The sequence below is a fragment of the Diuraphis noxia genome, unplaced genomic scaffold (genome assembly GCF_037042655.1).
Source record: "Diuraphis noxia isolate RWA-SAM2 unplaced genomic scaffold, SU_Dnox_SAM2 contig0001, whole genome shotgun sequence".
Lineage (NCBI taxonomy): Eukaryota > Metazoa > Arthropoda > Insecta > Hemiptera > Aphididae > Diuraphis > Diuraphis noxia.
The window spans coordinates 84,476,472-84,498,837 of NW_028301711.1; the positions used below are offsets into that span (position 1 = coordinate 84,476,472).

Below are 22,366 nucleotides of genomic sequence, written 5' to 3' on the forward strand. Positions count from 1 at the left end.
ATAATTATTATAGTTGTACAATCATTTTACCATTGGTGGAATCATTATGCCCACCACATCAGATTTGTTATAAAAACATTTTTTTCCCGCACGTTTGTATATAATATTATGTTTTATACAAACCAATAAATATGTATTTACTTTTCAGTTGAAAGACATAAACAAACACTCATGGGTAATCGCTGGAGGTAAAGGAGAAGTGCACTTAGGTATGTCAATGATAGACGTCATACAAACCCACATAATTCCGTCCGCAAATGACTTAGACACCGACGTTCTTCAAGCCATATCAAGTTTAGGTTGTTTCAAAGACCGGGAAAAACTCATCGCCGCTTTGTTGAGTGTCGAGTAAGTTGTGCTACTGAATTAAATGCATTCCGAAACCCTAAACCGAAAGAGAAAGAGATACAATCGTCTGTATTAATAACTACCTATAATGATTCTCGTGGCATTTATAAGAACCTCCGCAGTATATATTTACATACAATTATTAATAATCGTCATCGTGTACAAATATAGTATTATATATATACATATTATACATTGAACAAACTCGGCGCATAAAAGCAGCTAACGTAATGGTTATGTGTATACGCCACCGAGATGTCATATATTATATCGTTTTATTTGAATAAGGACGTAATCGAGTATGATCGAATTGTAGTAAATTATCGGTTTGTTTTATCACAATATTATAAATCAGCCATGAAATCGACTAAACAGTGATAATTCGAAATCAATAAATAATATTAAAATATGAATAATAATAGCTACTTACATCTTCGAATGAAATCCCAATAACTACGGTCACCGTGAATATCCGGTACATGTATTGTAATGACAATCGCAAACAAACAAATATTGTACAGACACATAAATATATTAAAATGAATATCATTTTATACCTTTCTCCGTAATTTCATTCGTTTGATACGTTCAATGGAAAATTTATTTTGGACAAAAACTGGGGATTTTAATGTTAATTTTGTTATTTTTTGTATAGTCATAACACTGAAAAAGTGATTTATTTCCTATTACTCGAGCGCAAAAAACGACGACCAGCTAATGAGGACGACACGGTTGCAGTAAAAAACACCAAAAACAGCTTCGATCCACCGAAAAAGCGAGTAGATACGTGTAAAATGATTGATGACATCGATAGTAATTTTTCTCAGATCAGTGCTGGATCTCCTGCTACGCCTCGAAAACAAATGTTGCAGTAAGTAAAATAAATGCATTTTATTTAGGGCCGTTTATATTGTAAATCTGTTATAAGAGATACACGAAGAAAGATGTAATAGCAATATATTGGTATCACTGACAAGGCTTTAACCTTAAACTTTTATATTTGTCTTCAAAGATCTTGTGTCTGGACCGTTCGACATTTTTTTTTTACAAATCTAAAAACATTTTACAAACAAATATTTATTATTTTTTAGGTGAAAATATAGATGCAAATTGTATTTTAAATAATTTTAGTTAGAAATTTTGATGTAGAAATGAATATTTGAAGACATACTCCTCCCCCCACCACCAATAAATTCAAGCACAGCGTATAATTATAAATAGGTATTGATAATCGCAGGATAATCTGCAAGACTGTTTCAACACGATATAGTTAGGAAATCATGAGCGGTTTTTAATAGACTTATCGTGGTGAACTACTATGACTTGGGTGAAAAAGTAAAAGGGTATGGAAACTCTATGATAACTAGAACTAAATATGTATATTCTATGAGTGACGTGAAACAAAACAGAAAAATATAGGTACCTCTTATCTACGTACCATCGTACTTATTGTTTAGTTATTATCTACAGTTAGGTTATTGAACCGTAGTGTAGCAACGAAAACTTATCGTTCGACGTAATGTTTTGATTGTTTTTCGTACATTGAGAAGTCGACACACTGTCGCAGTAGTCATAGACGTCTGGATAGATGGCTGAGTGGTGGTTATATATAGAGTTCGCATAAAATTTACTAAAACTATACCCCTTCAGAAATATCAATCCATTAGTGCATGTAAATGTTTGTTTGTACTTGTTGTTGTAGTTGATATAACATAGACGTTAGGCATTACATGTTTTTATTACCATAAGACCATATTAATACCATTTTGTACAGACAACAAAGAGGCAGCTTGCACTTATAAATGATGACATTATTGCAGTAGCATAAATTGTTTTTATTTTTTAAGTGTTTTTAGCGAGGAACAAAATATCAATTTTACGACGATGGTATTTTCGTTTGTATTTATTATTATGAGTACTATTAGAGTATTATTATATATTTTACTGCCCCTGATTAGGTTAGGTTCTTCTACGTTTATTTCATTACGAGCTATGAATTTAGATTCAATACTATTGCATACTCACTACTTAGAACATAATATTTATGATCAAAAACAAATTCATGTTATTCATAAAAATAATGTAGTTTTTATTTCATATAGAACATTTCGAAACTGTTGTTCTTATTTTTAAAAGTCCGATAGTGAAATTAATGTATTCGATAATTTTATTTGTATGCCGGTATACATATACTTAACTTATCATTATTGGTTTCCACCTTTAAACAAAAACAGTCAACGTAATATTTTTAAAACATTTTATTCGATTTGATTTATAATTTAGTGAAAATTCCATGTAAAACATTTAAAAAAGTGTAAGAAATTGAAAACAGCCATGTCACGTCATTGGGCTGAACACTGACGACTAACCACCCACCCATGCATTATATATACGAATTACGAATACAAAATATTTAATTTATATTGCTTCTCACAACAATTTATGCAGTTTACACCTATATGGACATATGTCAGGGCAATAATCTTTCACTGCATGATGTCACCTCTTTATTGTTGAAAATTACGAAAAAATAATATATTATCTATGAAATTGAAAATTAAAAAGAATACTAGCCCCACTCTTAACTTATCGAAAAAATTAGGTATCTACTGCATAGTATGTCAACATTTTACCTTCAAATTCTTGTAAATAAAATCATGCATATAATTATCATTTATTTTCAATATCTATAATAACAACTTATGAAGAACATTGTATTCAATTTTCAATCTTTTTTACTCAGTGACAATTTTTTTATCAACATTATAAGGAAAAATTTTAAAAAATTTCAAATGTCTATAGACTATGAATAGCTCGAAAATTGTTAGTTTTTTGAATTTTTAAATGTATTTTTGAAAATTATACGATATACCCAAATAGAAAATTATAGTATAAATATTTGGAGAGTATAAAATATAAAAACAACTAACAAGTATCTATAATGGCTATTATTAGTTTTTTTATTACAATAAAATGAGAAAATGTATTTCATTCAAAACTGGTGTTGCGTAAAAATGACCATTTGTCGTCAATCGTATTTTGCTTTTCCGATTTCCCGATTATTTAGAAAAATAATGGAAATTTACTGAAGTCGAAAATTTATGCATTTTTCTACTGTGCAAAAAGGGTTTCTAGACTGAAAAAAAATTTCTTATTAATCATTATTCATTGTTGGTTGATTAATACCAACTTTTTAACTAAGGTTTGTGACGTTAATTTGTTTTTACTCTGCCATAGAAATCGCATCTACTACAGGAGAGGCAGTTACAACAACGTAAGTTCCACGGGCGGCAACATGTGTGGCGGTTCAAGCTTGGCAAGTTCCTCGACCTTAGCTGGAATATTATCACCCCTTCCACAAAGGTAACATATGGGAAAAAGGGGAAACAATTTCATTTTCGGTTTTAACGGGCCCACCGGCGTTTTACGACTGTTAGGTCAAACAACTCAAACTATCGTTATCACAATCACCACAAGAGCCAACAGTCAAAGAACTCGTCGATTTCGCCGCACGGCAATTACATTTCTGCGCACAACCAATCTTTGGACACGAACAGCTCGTGCTCGGCAGCCGTACCTCCGTCGCCCGTGCACCACGCTAAGCAGGCAAAAGTCGAAGTACCTTCGTCTCCAAACCACAGTAAATAATCCAAACACCAATAAAATATAACAATATCGACAGAAACCGTAACGAGCGGATTAAAACGCACGATGACATGCGATTATAACGCTCACGTGTGATTATTGTTTCAGTGGTCATCTGCACGCCTCCAGGGTCGCCACAACACCTGTCCAACCATTGGAAATCGAGACTCACGTCGATCCGCAATAGCGTACTCGGATCGCCGAAATTCCACCGACGTAAACCTCAAAGTAATTATGCATTTTGTCACGACGTGTCTATTATACGTGCTTGGTATGGTGTTATAGTTTATTTACATGGATCATAAAGGAAACAAAGTGGGGGCGCATGTTTACTAGTAAAACATTTTTTTAAAAAAACCTTTTTGACTAAAATAATTAGGTATGGTCGATTTTCTAATTAACTTATAATCATTAGCTTAAATTACCATTGTAATAACATATAGTTATAACGTTTTCAATAAATAATGTGACGAGTCAAATTCATGTTTATAGATATCAGCATACCTAAGTGAAATTAAAATTCAGCGATTTAAAATATTTTTTAATGACAAATAAAAAAATATCAAAAAATATTTCTTAATTTAATAAGAACTTAGTAGTCGCACAAACATCTGATTTCCGGGATGAAAGTTGAGCAAATTAAGGACAAAAAACAGTGATCGATTTTTTTTATTATTATTCTTATTATTATAAACTACTTTTAATCATTTTGAACGTCGTACTATTATTACCCATAACACGTTTAATACGATTGTACGTTTCATTTTATTTGTGCAAACAGTCGACATGGACACGCCGTATAAACCGACACCGGAATCCTCTCCGGAACTAACAAAAAAATCGTGGTTCGGAAGTTTGATGGCTTCTGAGAAAGACGAAACGTTCACTATTTTGATAACAGGAAAACCGTTATCCACTGTGAAGGCTGACTTAATCCACGCTTTGCTTTCGGTAAGTATTACGAAAAAAAGTTTTTTTATCACCTACATCGCTGAAGCAATTTGAAAATTATTTATAATGATGAATTCGCAATAATCGATTGTGTAATATTGAAGGATTTTTTATTTGGGGGGAGGGGGAATAAATGTAATAAATGTTTTTTACTTACCGTGTCTAAATATATAGTTAGGAAAAATTGACACTTCTACTTCTCAAACATTCCTTAATAACTAATCTATATTCTATACCTATGCATGTTGCACCTAAGAATTGTAGAATTACTGGAAATATGTGAAACTAGTTAGGCAATATATAGTATTCATTATTCATATTATAAACCATAATAAATAACAAAACTTCAACTTAAACAAAGTTTTATAAATATTTTAACGACAAATTTATTAATAATGTGAAACACACACAAAAAGTGATATACAAGAATAATTCACTAAAAAATAATTGTTGCTATATTTAATGAATTAGTGTATATAACAGGAGACCAAAACTACATGTTTGACCGTTTTGGTATAGTAACATGTAAGAGAGATACTTCCGCTTACCCTTCCCTTCATTACGGTTACGGTTATGATTTCAGTATTGTAATTGTTCGTGGAAATTTGTTATTTTCATGTTTACTACAGTCATAATTATATACATAAAAAAAATAAACATTAATAACATACGTCACTTTTGCCATATTTTTGTATGTAATTTTTAAACTGTCTTGTCTGTTGTAACATACAACTTGTATGTATAGTTGGGTCACTTCGTCGCAGTAGGGTGTACCTATAGGTTATAATATAAACAACGTACACAACGTACGTAAAAAAGATAATGAAAAATTTCCATAACCGTATTCGTTTGGTAGTAGACATAATATAGTGGTCTTCAGGGAATAAAAAATACGAAAAGAAAAACTAGAACGGATTCTGATGTCAACTGCAGATTTTATTATACGGCAGATGTCTGTACGATGTAACGCGTGTTGAACTGCACAGCTTTTGATTTTATGAATTGCATTTTTATTCATCATTTTTATTTATCCTTTCATCTTAAATAACTCCAGTAACAAAATAATCTAATAAACTACTGAAAGATGTGTATGCAGCTGATATATATATATATATTTACGATGTGTTTGCTAGAATTTCCTATTTCAAACAAAATTCAATACATCAGAGGATTTATACTCATCAGCTTATATATATATATATAATAAATGTTTATCCGATCCAATATAGTATATTTTGTAGCCTACGCAGAATCAGACTTTGTTTAGAAATTTCTTTGATTTTAGATTTATCTTCTCGAGCTGCATTTGAAATCGGATATCAACTTCCAGAATCCGTTAAAATCTCCGTTTCGTATACTTTTACTATACATGTATTATATATTTGTATAAATATAGCATATGTAAATAATATATATATATATACGCACCTACCTAAATAATAATTGTATGTAGGTACTTAACTATTTTAGTTATGTTTAAAAACAGTCTATTCTTTGTGCAAATACATCAACACATAATAGTTGTTCAAATGTTACAAATATTTATTTATACGTTACTTTCTATACAAAATAATATATTCAATAACTCAATATATCAAAAACGAATCAGTTATAGACAGAAATGTAATAACAATTTTTGCAATTTGATGCTGTCAGTAGCATAAATGTGCCTTTGGAAATGTGATTTCTATTTAATTCAATATTATTATTTGTACAAATTGAATAGCTTATAAATTATTATATTAGTTAGGTATACCTACACAGAAAACTACTTATAAAATATTATAATAACGCGCGCAGTGTACAATGGGTTTACGAATGTCATTTAAATTTAATGCGTTGTAAAGCAAACCGAATATAAGTCAAATAAACGAACAACAAAGATCGCTGCAACAACATAATAATAATAATAACAACAATATATTGGCGTAAAACGAATAGTATGATATATTTTTAGCTGCGATTTAAATCTCACGTCGAGTGCACCGTGCACGTGTCTTATATTAAAAACGTATACAACGTTTACGCGAAAATAAATAAGAAATAATAATGAAAAAAAGAAGCTTTTTCTACAGATATTTGGTGCGTCTCTCGAGAGGAGGTTTAGGGCGGTACGAAAATAATATGTCTGTTCGTCGTATTATCTATACGCGACGAGAATGTCACGTTTTCGCATGACCCGTTGACGTTCGTCGGTGCGTGCACAAGCCCCATCATCGTTGCGATGAAGACAAACGATAGATTTGTGGTAAACAAAAGTGACATCGTGCAAAACAAATACGTCCTATTATGTGTTTGCTGTGTGAACTTGTTATTTGGTTCCGATCGATCGGAGATGTTTTTATATTATGAGAAATGTGTCACTTCTGTGTTGACTCCGTCTTACGAGTGCGCCAACAATGTTCACCAATTCGCGTTTATTTTTGTATTTGTTTTATTTTATTCGGTATAAATATCCCACAGAGTAAAAGTTCAGAGCTTAGAGTTTCAAATAGCCTACAAATCAATTAAATTTCACAATTACGAATATTAATGATGTAGATCAAAGATATAATACAAGCTGAAGTATTATAGTACTTATAGTAGGTACATACAGTTCAGTAGAGATTGTTTTTTTATTACCGATTTTCAATAATGTAATGACCTAATAACGAATGAACTATTGCAAAGTATAATACTTTTAACATCTAATATCTGAGGACTACCAACAATTCCGTCTAGCAAATTCTAATGTTCTAAGTGCAATAACATAAATCGAGTTCATATGTATAATATGTGATTTAAAAGAAAAAACCGGATAGAATAATACTTGAATCTTTTATTTCTTGAACATGACTTATTATGGCTGACTATTTTTAATGTTAGTGTAGTCCAAGGTTTTTTATAATAAATGTTATTTGCGTACATTTGGAAATATTTTGTTCTTAGTTGATATTTTAGATGCGGTGTACATCGCCGTTTGAAAATATTAATATCGTTCTCAAACAATAACAAATTACAACGATTATTTAGGTGATAGGTATTTTGGATTATTTAAGACAGTTAATATTTTGAAACATTGATATATTATGTGCAAATTATATTTATTATAATATCTTAATCACCAGGTCGTGTATAGCCAATAATATAATATTATAAGTAATATTGTATTGATGGTGGTGTATAGTGATGCTGTGCAGAACACGACGACGATCGGTACTATATAATAGTTATTTAAGCAACATATCTCGGCAAACTCGAGAAGTGTTGAGAAAAAATAAATAAATAAACAATTTTAACTTGTTAAACAAAATAGCATATTTTATTTATACAAATGTATACGTTAAAATAATTAGGCGCTCTACACGTATTTATATAACATGGGTTCTAATAACGAATCGATATCAATGACGTATGGTGGCGTGATAGCCTATACTCTAATATAATTACTCGCCTTTATTGTTGAATTTGCATTATTATAACATCATTAGGTAAAAACAACTTGTTGTTTTCACCTTTTATCTAAGCTTCCTGTTATTTAGAACTTGACACGACGTCTGTGAAATTGGCTCAGGTGTGAAATGGCCAGGTGTGCTAGTGTACCGTAGAACACCGGGCCGGGTCAATATATATGGACCGCTGGGCCGGGGGTTCGTGCACGTTAATTGACAGTATTAGTATATTAGTTATAAATATATTTTTAAATTTTAAATACCAAACAGTATAAGACAACTGCAGCTATTGGTTGCCGATCGGAACGATACCTGTAATAAGTTCAGGTACTTCGTAGTCGAAATGTATGTAATGTATCGGCCCATTAATTAATTTAATGTGGGGTCAGCAGGTACAAAAAATAGAGTACATTTTCTAAATGATTTGTCATGGTCCATACAATTTAATACTGAGCAATTATAAACTATTTTAAAATATATAAACATGTATCATATATGCTTTATTACAGTTTTTATCAATTTATTACGATCGTGGCGAACCAGTATCGCTCAACATATATTTGATAAACTACCCGAAAAAGTAGGTAGGTATTCATAGAGACTGATATAAACGGGTTGAGCCTATTGTTGTAGGATATACTGGGCCGTTTACCTCACAGTCCACCCCTGAATTGGACCTCGGCTCCACCCAATCCACTCCGAACCAATATTTTGCAACTTATTCGCAACTATTTACAACACACAACTTCACAGACGTACACCATGTATCGTCTATTAATACCTACAACACTTGTATCATAAATTATACTAAAAATATGATTTGATATCTACAGTATATTGAAATTCATAAATTTTATCGAGCATTGGGCATATTACAGTAGTGATAATCGGAATTGATAATTCACTGTAATAACAGCTAGTACTAAAATACAGTCACGAGTCACGCACGAGAAGCGCACACTCACTGATACCGCTCTGAACGTGCACAAAATATGACCATCAGTCAATCATAATTTATGGTGTATATGATGTCTAAAGGTGAACGGTAGGATTTCGTTTAAACTAAAAATGACTTTTTTACGTTTTATGGCTCGCAAAAATAGCAATGATACATATTACGCTAATTGGATGTTATTTACATGTTATGGGATAAAACTGACGACCTGTTCTAATATACCACCCATCACGCGGGTGCAATAAAACCACTATGATATAATATACAATGCTATTTTATATCATATTATTTTTTATAGTTTATTTACGACTACGGATAAAATAATTGTAATAATATAAAACTCTCCACAGTTCGTGACAATGGATACTCTATTTTATTAATGATCATCCAGTATAGGTAGGTAGTTATCGTATAGTTATATTAACTCGTGTTTAGTTAGTTATGTAATGCGTACTTTAATTAACTGTCGCCGTAATGCTTGCGGGTGTTTATGTAATAAGGGTTTTTTTTCTTTTTATCAAATAATCATACTTTTACAGATTTGATAAAAATAATAAATTACAACATTGTAGTTCGATGTAAATCGAATATTCGATATATTATTTTCTTCTCTCCAAATGTGTTTGTAGTTCTTATACTCAATTTGCGTATATATTATGATAAATAAATAAATTAGGTGATAAAAATATTGTACAAAATATTGTAACTTATTATAGATTTGAAATTGCCACCGCAATCGCTTGTAAAATTATTATATTCTGATGAATAAAATGTTATTAACTATCACCAATATTGAGAACGAATGCGTCATAGAAAACGAGATAGTTTCAGAAGTGATTTATCTGAATGCTTGTTCGAGGGAAATACACTGTTCATTTTTTTATACAATCCTTCATTCTTAACACCTATACCTAATCTAACCTCGATTCTTTCAGTAATATTTATTTTTATTTCATTTAAAGCTTATTTGATAATTATGTAATTATTTATTATTATCGCAGAATAATAAATACATAATGAAACCAAGTCCGATTTCAAAGAGGGGCTAAACGTCGGATGAGTGATCATCACTGGCTTGGATATTATCACTGTTATATTATTAATATTAATTTAATAATGCGTTTGTCATAATGTTTAAATGTCTATCAAATTTTTAAGTTATACCTAACCTAACTTAGAAATGTCCATGGTAGTTAAGTTAGCCCCTACACCCTTTACTTTGTCCAAATTTATATTAGTATTTTAGACGAAAGTTAACTCCTCCCTTAAGTTAATTGTGGTCAATACATTAACTCTGAAGAACTAACAAATATCTAATTTCAAAAAACATACATACAATTACTTAAACGCAATCCTAGAACTTAAAATTGGTCCAGTGCAATTTTGACGTTGTGTGTTAACTTTACACGAGGTTTTCGAGGTTTCAAAACGGATTTATTCTCGGACCGTATAACATATAATATATTTCAGTACAATTATATTTTATATTGTATATTGTACCACCTATCACGTTTTGTTTAGTTGAAAATAATATATTCGCGATTATCTCTATATGAACGAACAGAATATTTACCATTCGCACATACTCAACGGGTGCAACGATATAATAATACGCCATTGGACTTGAGTGTGCCACCGTGTGAGTATATTGATCGTTGTATATATATGTACATATAATAATAATAATGTAGTGTTATAGTTTCGGCGACTAGGCCGTATTACTGTATGATTATTGTTTCAAGTGCAAAAGCGTATTATTATTAACTCTCGGACAATTAAACGACAGATTTTCGTGCCCATCGATATCACATAATAATATTATAAATTGTAATACATCTAAACTACATTTGTGTCACTCGACTGCACAAATGCGCACGCACTGTAACACATGGCGTGATTGGATTAACACAAACTATTTCGACGTGGGGCTTAGTCGAACGGATCAATTATATGTAGTATGATGTATCGTAACGAGGAAGAATAATTGTAGGCTTAGGCGCACTTACAATAGCAAAATTTCGAAAATTGTTTTCCGCGGTTGCAAGCAATATATTAACATAATAGTAATATACTACATGATAATACATGTGTTGAAAAAAAAAATGTTTGAGCTGAACATATACTATACAGCAGTAGGTATACTGTGTAGTCTTTGCTATGGTAAATTTTAATTTTGGAAACGGTCATGGATTTATTAACAATACTTCAATTATGTTATGTATTCGATTGGAGCGTTTTTTGATGTTGTGGAACTTTAAAAAAAAATTTTAATTTGAAAAAAAATGTTCACGTATTATTGACATTTCAGCCGAACGTGCTAGCGAATAAGAATATGTATGTTTTTGAAATTAAAATTCAACAAAATTAAAATCCTGTACAATTTGGTCTGGTGACATCGTACTATAACATTACAAGTGAAATAAAGTTATTATACCTAACCTATAATAATTAACGAATATTTTAATATTTATATCTAATATACCATCTTGGACACACGTCCCATAGATTGCCACCAGGGCTATAACATAATTTCTTATTGCGGGTAATGTAATATTTATCATTTTCAAATTGATTTAATTTCTATTTTCTCAAGTATCTGCATAATAATACATTGTTTTTATATCGTCAAAGAAAATGTCTGACATATTTTCTTTTAATGCATTAGTGAACATTAAAGATTTTTCTCGCATTGATAATCGGTCTGCATATTTATGTTGTCTATTGTTTTGATAATTTTTTAAAACAAGAGTTCTATAAACATTCGATTGTTTGATTTTGCGTACTATACTGCACCCGTTGATTTCGTTTGATTAGTAGTCTTATAAATGAAATATTCTTAACTACAATATTGCTATAGGTAATACATAGGTAGTCAAATAGCTGAACTCTTAACTTCTAAACCTTACGAGTTTTAAATAAGATATTTATCTTAATAACCAATTGATAGTTACATATAGCAAAAAACAAACAAAAAAGGTTTACCTTTTTAGAATTATAATTTTTGGTAGATAACAATTTTCTAGTAGGTAACATACAGCGCTATTGATGCAGTTATGATAGATAGATAACGAACAAGACGAGTACTGGAACTTATTTTATTGAAAAAATACCTATCCACGTTTTTCGTGTTTATTTGCTCCGTCGTAAATTCGCCCTCTCATCATAATAATGATTTTATACTGCAATATGCAAATTAATGGTTTTCACAAGAATTTTAGTATTCGTATAGGTACTCGTGCGTTCTATCGATTATTCCAATACGTCTTTTCGAGCAAAGTGTCTTTCGTCTTTTTTTCGCCGTCTCAAATTCCGCTATTCGATTCGATTCACTTACATTTTCCTTGTCAGTTAGTTGTCACTCCACATTAAAATCGATTTTGTTGCACAGTACACTCACACAAAATTCGATGAAAATTTCAATTGACTTTCCAAAGTAATACGAAATATGCACCCAACATATTTCGGATAAGCGACAAACTCGGGTGACCGAATTCGTAGCTAAAAATGATCAAACAAGTCAAACAATCTACAATTATATAGATGTATAATATTACTGAAAATCGGACTGACGATGACGGCCGGTCGGATAATCGTTTTAAATGGTATTCGTGAACGAACTTTCCGACATGAGTACCGTAAATATTAAATGTGTACTTAATAAGATAGAGGACTAAATCATTTCTATAGGGTATTAACGAGTAATTTTCATTGCTTTCGGACGTTGAATAATATATTATATAATATTATACTGCAGTGCCGCAAATAGGAAAAACCCCTAGGGGCCGAGTTTAAGATCAAAAATACATTTTATTTGAACAATACATGTAAACCTTTTCTACGATTTTGGCAAGACTTTCTCCGCATTTCACAATATTTTGTCAAAGATTAACATTTTCAAATCACAATATATTCGCCAGATTAAATAAACAAGTCAGTGATTTAACTATCGATAAATCATGTTAAAAATAATAATAATGATAAAATCAACATTTAAACATTAAATTGTATGTGGTCATTCGTTGTTTTATGTTTACACATTCCCATCGAGTGATGCATACTACAATGTATTTTAAAAATATGCTAACTCATTGAAAAATAATAAATATTGTAAAACCGTATTTCATAAGTGGAATATAACTTACTAATGATTGTTTGATGTAATCTGTGAGTTTTCGCAGTTTTAAACATCCCCTTCCTCGTCCACCATATTTGTGTTAATTAATCAAACACACGTTGTATAATGTATGATGTGATATTTTGCTTTTGACGACAACAAAATAAAACGTGACCATTTTCGACTGTTAAGTTAATACTCACACACGACGCCACTACGGGTTTACTCACCGACGATTTTTGTAAGAAGTAATATTATTATTACAGCAATAACAATAAGCGACATGATATCATATCATATATTATATATTATACAAACATGATGAGAGACATTCGCAGAATAACTTTTTACCAAAAACAACGGTCCGAATGCCAGAAAACAATTATTGGACATTTTCATATTATTATTATTATTATTTCATTTACGTTCGTTTTTTTCACCATCACTATATTCTGGAAGAATAAATTGTGAATTTGCTTTTTTTTCGGTTGGTGCGTTGCAATTGTATCTATAGTGTTAAAGGGTTTTCCAGGTAAAAAAGGTTTAAAAGCGTGAAGCGACGGAATCCTTTGAAATGGCAGAGCTACCGAGACATAAACGCAACATAACAATAATAATAATATAATAAAACGGCCGGTGAAGGGACGGCGTGGTGTGCGGGTAGGATGGGATAAAAGTACAAGCCGTTAATGTCGGTCTCCGACTTCCGAGGCGGCGGTCACAGCCGTAATGGAAAAATTCTTACGGGTCCTGGTCGACGTTCGAACCGTGTTTTTTTCAACCTATATCTACCCTACGTATATTGACTTGTGCCACGTGTATACAGAATGTTACTCTCGCCATTTTTTTTTTCAACAGCAAAGTTGTATTCGAAATCTGATTTTTAGAATTTTCAAATATACTTTACTAAGGCCATATGTTTTCAAATTCTTGTGATTTTTTTTACTACACAAAGAAGTGCTCTGTGGCGATGCAAACTATTCAGCAGTATTTAAAATGAGAGCCCGCATTTTTCCTGTGTATTAGTTAATGGGGTTTTTCTGAAAATTTAGATGTAGGCATTTGAATCAAAATTCCAACTAGTCGTTTTTGAGTTATATTTTAACTTTGCGTACTAAGAATATTAGGTCCTTGTTAATGATTTTAGAAGGTATATATACTATGTAGTATATAGTCATATAAGGGCTATGGCGATTTTTAAGTTTTAATATTTATTTTTTAATTTGTAAGAATTGTTCAAGTTTAAAATAAACACCAGATCTAAAATTAAATCTAATACGTATATATTAGTGAGATTGTTTTTATTAACTATTATTATGCTTAGCAGCTTAGCAAAATACCCGACTGGAAAATTACTCATCAGAATTTTGAACTAGGTTAAACATTACGTATATTAAATAATTTACAGTAAAAAATGAGAGGAGGTTCTCATTTGAAAAACAGAAGTTTATATAGACACAGCTAGGTCACTCATTAAGTGGTATAAAAATTCACAAAAATTTGAAAAAATATTCAAAAATTCCAACAATCAATATTTAAATAAATCCATTTTTTAATCAAACAAAATGGGATTGAATATGTTCTATCACTCTGTATAAATATTATTTAGGTACGTATACAAAACAGCGGTTCGAATTTCGATACCACGGGTTAGGGATCCCCCTTTCTCTTCTCCTCATCACCATTCACTCGAACACGAAATGGCAGAGTTCCAGAATTATGCATACGATGCAAACAATTTTCTATATTATTATGTGCAATATGCCACACTATAATAATACACGCGTAGTGCGTGTGCGAGTGGTTTTTCAGTTTTTCTCGCGTAGTTCCCATATAAACATTTTACTATAATATTCGTATAAGCACTTATATAATATACATATATCTATGTAATATATACATAGGTATATCACACACACATATATGTATATTATAATATAAAATGTGAGGTCCGGCTGCTCCACGAAACATAAAAACGACCGTAACGCACGAAAGCGAAACGGTTCGGTGTACGATCGACATGGCGGTGTATAGATATAATATATTATTATTATTATTATTATCACTATTATTGTTACGTGTAACGGCCAGAGTGGACCAACGTATACATTGTTGGAAAAAACAGTCAATACTCAATACCTATATATGTTTGGATCTAAAGTGTATGCTATATATCTTGTTCTAAAAATAATCTCATCTATATTGTTGAATTTATCTTTTACTCTCTCACGCGCTCTAAATGTGTACAAGGTCTAAAGTAGTGTCCTATATTTCTAACAATGTTGACCCTCAAACCTCTCTCTGCATTCTGTTATCAGTCAATCCGGTCACAACCCTTAACTATACACGACTACACTGCACAAATTGTACGGATAACACACTGCACGACGCTATTTGTACCTTATTCCTAATTATGTATTTTTACAGTTCCTTTAATATCAGAATTAATATTATTAAGAAAACCCGATTTACTACGATCATTTTATGCAAAATTGTCAAATTTGCTAATTTCATCGTATATAAAATAAATAATTATATTATATTATATATAATAATAATAAATAATGAATAAAATGAGGTTAACTAAATAATAAAAAAATAATTAGTAAATAAATAAAATCGTCAATTATTATTTTAATAAAATTATCGTAAATACATTTTTTTTAAATGCTTGAATTTAAATTTTTCGACATCTTTAGCCTACTAATTTTAAATATTGAATTACATTTTTATAGATTTTATACTCATCATAATCCTTTATTGTATTTTGAATTCTGTTTAAGTCATTTTTGCCATTTTTTTAATAAATTCTCAAATTACTAAACGATTATATAATTGATCTGGCCTTTCAATATTTGAATAACAGCATGTGTTGGAGGATGAGCACTGAAATTGTCCATTTTAAGTCCTATGAAATCTTTTAGGTTCATTTATGGTGCTAAAATACCTGATAATTCAATTGACAAAAAAATATAATTTCATAAAATGAGACCGATTTTGATTCAAAAACAGATAAAAATGCAAAAAGTCTCGAAAAATGCAAAATCAACTTTTTTTTAGTTCTCTGTATCGAACATGTACACAATCGTATTTTACACTTAGGAGATGAGGACGAATAACGAAGGTACGAAAATATGTTTTCCATCGAGTACATACGTTACTACTCACTATCGTGTGATAATATTAAAAACAAATTATCGTCCCAGTGGTCGGCCACTTAATATATTTATTCAAAATAAATAATATCGTACCTATAGGTAACTATAGGTATACTATGTATATTATGTGGAGCCATGGGGGTTATGTCTTATGTGTAGAAATACGATCTTGATGGTTTAAAAAAAATATATATCGTACAAAATATTTTCATACCGCAATAAAATAGTAAAGTTCCGATTATTTTCAACGAACTTCAATCGAAAGCCATAACTGCGGCACTATTATACAAGACATGATATCATAGTTATCATTGTTTAATTTTTCACGGTTTCCGAGTGAACTATGTTGGATTTTTCAATTACACATATAGGTACTTAAATAACAACAACAACCACAATAATAATAATAATAATAGAAATATAGAACCGATGACAAGTTACAATAATTATAGTTACCAAGAAAAAACAAAAATTGATCGTTGTATCTACGCTGTTCGGAATTGTGAGTTTAGCCCCGATAAACGCCTATGCGGTTACAAAATATTAATTTTTATTATATTATTAATTTATTGATTCAACTGAGTTGTACGAATAATATAATGCAAAAATAACTTATTCACAAAATATTAATTTCATAATGGGATTCCAGATTTTCAAAAGAGATATTATTTAAACTAATTGTAACTAATTGTAACTATTGCCCGTTCGGGAAAAAATAATTAACAAATAAAAAACAGCACTAGAGGCATGGTGTTTGTGTATTTTGTCTTGAGCATAGGTACATCTTAATTGTTGTAGATGGATTGGATATCTACAGAGCTTCAACACTCTGAACATTTTGGTTTAATGAGTACATGTAATGAGTACTAATAGCTTCATTATTAAATCGGTTTGAATTTGAGAAAAAAAGTTGAATAATGCGTAAACAACAGAGATTTTTTAACACAGCCTAATGAGTAGATCTATAGAAATTGTTTTTAAAAACTTATTTCATATACCCGGATAGATGACGCCACGGTACTACATTTATTTGTTTAATTTTCCGAGGATAGGAATTTGGTTCATAAAACTATGTGAACATCCTATTCGAATTCATTACTATAGACGATTTTGTAAAAAAAACGAAAAGCCATTCTCATTGTGATAGGTTTAATTACTATTGTAAATTATAGGTACCCATAGTATCTTAATACAGCCTGCAGTTAGTGCTTGAATGAGAAATTTGGAAAAAAACAGAGGGAGGAAGCAAAAATATGAAAACAATTTTCTAAAATTCGTAAAAATATTTTTAAAAAAGACTCCTCCCAGGTCCTCATAAATTCGAGCACTCAGTACAACATATTATAATATATAATATATACCTAACTGCTATATAGAATAAGCTGATTTGACCGTATAATCTATAGAAAGTAGTAAGTAATTAGCTAGATTGATAAGAATTGAGATGCAGTGATTACGTGAATCTATACAATATATTATATTGTATTGTATTAAAAATAGAGAAGAAACATAAAAAAGCATTATAATATATGAATAAATCGATTTTTGCTAATCTCGATTTGAATACTGTTATTAAGAATTTAAGAACTCAAGTCGAATTAGGTAAGACACTCGAGTGTGCCAATCAGTGTAGTACCCATGTATGATAAAATATGGGGAATGCACATTATAATGAACTGAAAAAAATAATACTTTTCCCAGAACTGCAAAGTTTTACACCATAGCGCCGCCGTCGGTTGAATTGTAATTTTTAATTGAATCGTTTTGTGTAGATATTAATTGGCTAGCGAGTTAAATTTAAAAAAGCGAGTAAGTGGATGTCGCTCTGCTGTACATTAGGTGGTGGGGTGGACCTCTGACTAGGGTAGGTTAGATTTGAATGCAATGATAGATATCATTGTATACGAAAAACGATTCTGAACGGAGATGATTTGTCAGTCTAGGATATATTATATTTAAATATTGTCATAATATATATTCTATTTTGAAACAAATATATTATTTTTCAATTAGGGCGCATTTTGAATAAGGCATGGTTAATTAATTTTTCCAAAAACATTAAACATTATCATAATTCGCAATACCTTATATTATCATAGATATAAATTTTCAAGTATTTTGATAGGGCCAAAAAAATGTAATTGACACTTCAAAAAAAAATTTTCAGAAAAATTAAAAATTTCAGTGGTCTATAAATACCTCAAAAAAAGTCAGAATATTTTGAAAATTAAATCATGTAAAGAAAATGCCAATCTAAATAACTGGTAAAATTGTCAAGTATCTACGACTTATACTTTTTGAATAATAACAAATATTTAAAATCGTTTCAGGATAAATCGTTATCGTTACGCTATTTCATAAAAATTTTAAATTCAAACGCACTTAAAATTTTTCCTATAAGATGCTTCAAGTTTTTTCTATAGCTACTTGAAGGAAAACTTATGGAAAACTTAGTGTTGTATTTTTATTTCTTAGTTATATACACAAAAATTTTTATGATTTTTCAACTTCAAAATTACTTGCAAATTTTCGCATTTTTGACAGATTTTGTAAAAATTTGAAGTATAAACGTTTACTTCTAATAAAGTCTGGGCGTTTTGCATATCTATACCAGTGACGACTTGTGCTGTAGGACGCACAAGCACGTCGCATGTACCTAACCTAAAATGTTAAATAAATAAATTTATTTGAGTATTATATTTTTTGACATGACAATTTTTATTCTAATACCTACGTCGTAACTTGCGTTTTCGGAGGTTTTCAACTAAAGTTAAAATAATACAATAATAATTTGTAATTAAGAATGATATTATTTACTGAATATTACATTTTAAAATCATACAATTATTATACAGTCATACAAATGTCAAATTACATTATATTTTATATTTTTATACCAATAAAATTGATGGGAAACATCAGACATTTTCAAAGTTATATTTAGCCAAAAGATTTACATTTTAAACCTATAAAAAACTATTTAAATATAAATAATAATTTGTAAATTATTACAAACATTTTAAGTTTTTATCATGAAATAAAAATTTAAAAAAAAATTCGACGATCTTAAACGAGTCTTAAATTTTAAAATTTGTTTGATAGTTTTTCCTTATACTTGAAGAAATTGTATAAAGGAAAATAATTACAAAAACTACCTCTTTAAAGTTCGCAGAAAAAGATAAAAGTTTCCAATTGGAAGATAAGTCACGTGAAGCTTTTAGGTCACTCGTTCGACATAGGAAAAAAATCAACACCGATCAAACTACAAAATAAATGTATACGTCATTGGAAAACTTTAAAACCAATACATTTCTCGTTCTACCGTCGCATTCGCACCCAGTACATCTAAAAAAATATAAAAAAATCTGAAAATGACGTAAAAGTAATATATTTTATATAGGAGAGTTTAAACGATTCTGTTGATATAAATTAACGATTGAAAAATACCAAAATCAAATAACCGACCTCATAAAAAAAATCTTTGCCAATAAATATAACACATAACGTCGGTCGCTTTGTGTACCTTAGTAATAATATTGGGCTTATAGGTTAATGTCCATGTCATATGACGTAATTATATTATGATCTGTGTGTGAATGTGAATAGTGTAATATACCTACCTTCCTACATGAAGTGCTAAAAAAATATATTATACGAGGAATCGTACTTTGTTGGATTTCCGTATGTTTTTTTCGATTATTATTGCTAGGGGAGTTATAAATTAATTTCGTGACTATACGTACGCAACGTCCAACAGTTTTTAATGCACATTTTTGCATATTTAGTATTTTTTATTCAATGTTAAAGGCTCATTTACTGACAATTATTAGTTCATATTTAACGACTAATACTATATATAAAATATAAAAAAATAATAGTAATAAAGGTATTAATTCGAGATTTTTTCATGACTAACGATATATACAGGAAGACTCACCGATTATGCTTACCCTTTTTCTTCTTCAGTACCTAACGCAGAAAATTAAAATCTGCAGATTTACGAAATTTAAAAGAAGATGAGTATGCTTGATTAATCATTCGGTATATTTTTATTAGTAAAAGACCTTTTATATCTATACTGCAACTTGATTGTATTAGCACAGAGAAACGTAATAATTCGAGACGATCTGTATTTAAAATATAAATTACGTTCAAGACGAATCACGCGTCTGGCGCGTTACAATTTTCTACTCATTCTACTCATCGGCTCATCGCACGTGATGTGTCTTCTATTGATTTTCAAAAATCGATATTAAATCATTTTTGATTCTAGCTTTTTCGTAATCATTTCAATCGATAGAAAATATCGTATCGATTATTTACGTATAAAATATAAATATTATGCTCCACATGTGGCAGTATGGCACGATGTTAACCTAGTTATTTATACTACATATTATGTTTATATCGTTTTTATAAATAGCTAAAAAATTTGTACGTTATACCTAAGTTCAGATGACTTTGTCAGGAAAATTTTATAAATAATAATAATAATAATAATAAAAAAAAATAATATGGCACGAGTTATTTGTAGCACCCATTGGTTTTATATTGTAAACCATAGGCATACGAAATTATTGTTATCGAGATTGTTGTAAAAATAACCGCTCGTCCGTAGGTTAATAATAGAGCGAAAATATTCCGTCTTCTATATTTAATATGATATCACGCGTATAACACGTGATTCGTCTCGAATGTGTTAACACTTTAAACTTAAAATAAACTTACTTTAATATTCAATGTAAAATATGCAAATTCGAGAAATAATAAGTGCTTATAATTAAAGTTTTTTTTACACCACGGTTTTGCTTTTCTAAGTGAGTACTGCGCATAAGTACTGTATGCATATTTAATAGGTGCATCTATTATATACTTACGAACAGCATTTAAAGTCAAGCCCTATTTTTATTATAATTTTATTGCAAATATGTTTACCTACCTGGTAATAATAATATGTGTAAGCTGTTATATTTTTCAAAAACTTAGTAAGTGCTTTAGCCATATCAGTAGGTACCTACCAATATCTACAACACTATTGACTTTTTTTTTTTTTTCATCGAACCAATACCTATGCCTTCATAATATTATTATGATAACACATTACCCAAGAGTATAATATTGTGAAACATATTATTGTAATAATATGGCTGGTATGAAAACTACGTAGTTCTGTTGATAAATAAACTCTTTTGTGCGCACTATGGCGGATACTCGAGAAAATAAATTACGTTACACATCGATACCATAATATTATACAATATTATAAGTATTTTCAACAATAAATTATGCATCACGTATTATATTATTATCGTATTATTACTGCGCTCATCAAAGTGTCACAAATGCTCGCGATTGCGATGTCGCGCTGCCAGTACGTACACATTATTCAACTCAATATATATGCACAAAACGATTATAATGTTATTATTTTCCGTCACACACACTTTCGTCGCCAACAAAAATATATTGTATATTATTATAATACTATTCTTGGATTTTCGGAGAAGACGTTATTCTTTAGTGCCTCGAATCGCGATGACACGTCGATTTTAAAATGGAATTAATATGTACACCAAATAATGAAAAATGAAAAACTTGCGACTACACCAACTCATAGAAATAGCAATCGCCCGTGATCGAAGTTTCCACCCTGGTTTTCTCGTTTCCGGATCGTATAAAAATAACGTCAGAATACGTTAATTATTATTATTATTTATTATATTGGTGCTCAGCAGAGACACGTTCTGAAAAACTTTCATTCGTT

General features: G+C 30.1%; 1 protein-coding gene across 3 annotated transcripts in view; it reads left to right on the top strand.

Moving 5' to 3' along the window:
- Window positions 1-22,366, top strand: part of sff (BRSK family serine/threonine-protein kinase sugar-free frosting) — a 108,485-nt gene that overhangs the window by 67,183 nt on the left and 18,936 nt on the right. For all 3 annotated transcript variants that reach the window (XM_015513954.2, XM_015513956.2, XM_015513955.2), the window contains 6 exons: window positions 149-348; window positions 1,004-1,219; window positions 3,586-3,711; window positions 3,786-3,988; window positions 4,102-4,221; window positions 4,775-4,944. In XM_015513954.2, coding sequence (XP_015369440.1) covers window positions 149-348; window positions 1,004-1,219; window positions 3,586-3,711; window positions 3,786-3,988; window positions 4,102-4,221; window positions 4,775-4,944 — 1,035 coding nt within the window. The remainder of the gene's footprint in view (window positions 1-148; window positions 349-1,003; window positions 1,220-3,585; window positions 3,712-3,785; window positions 3,989-4,101; window positions 4,222-4,774; window positions 4,945-22,366) is intronic.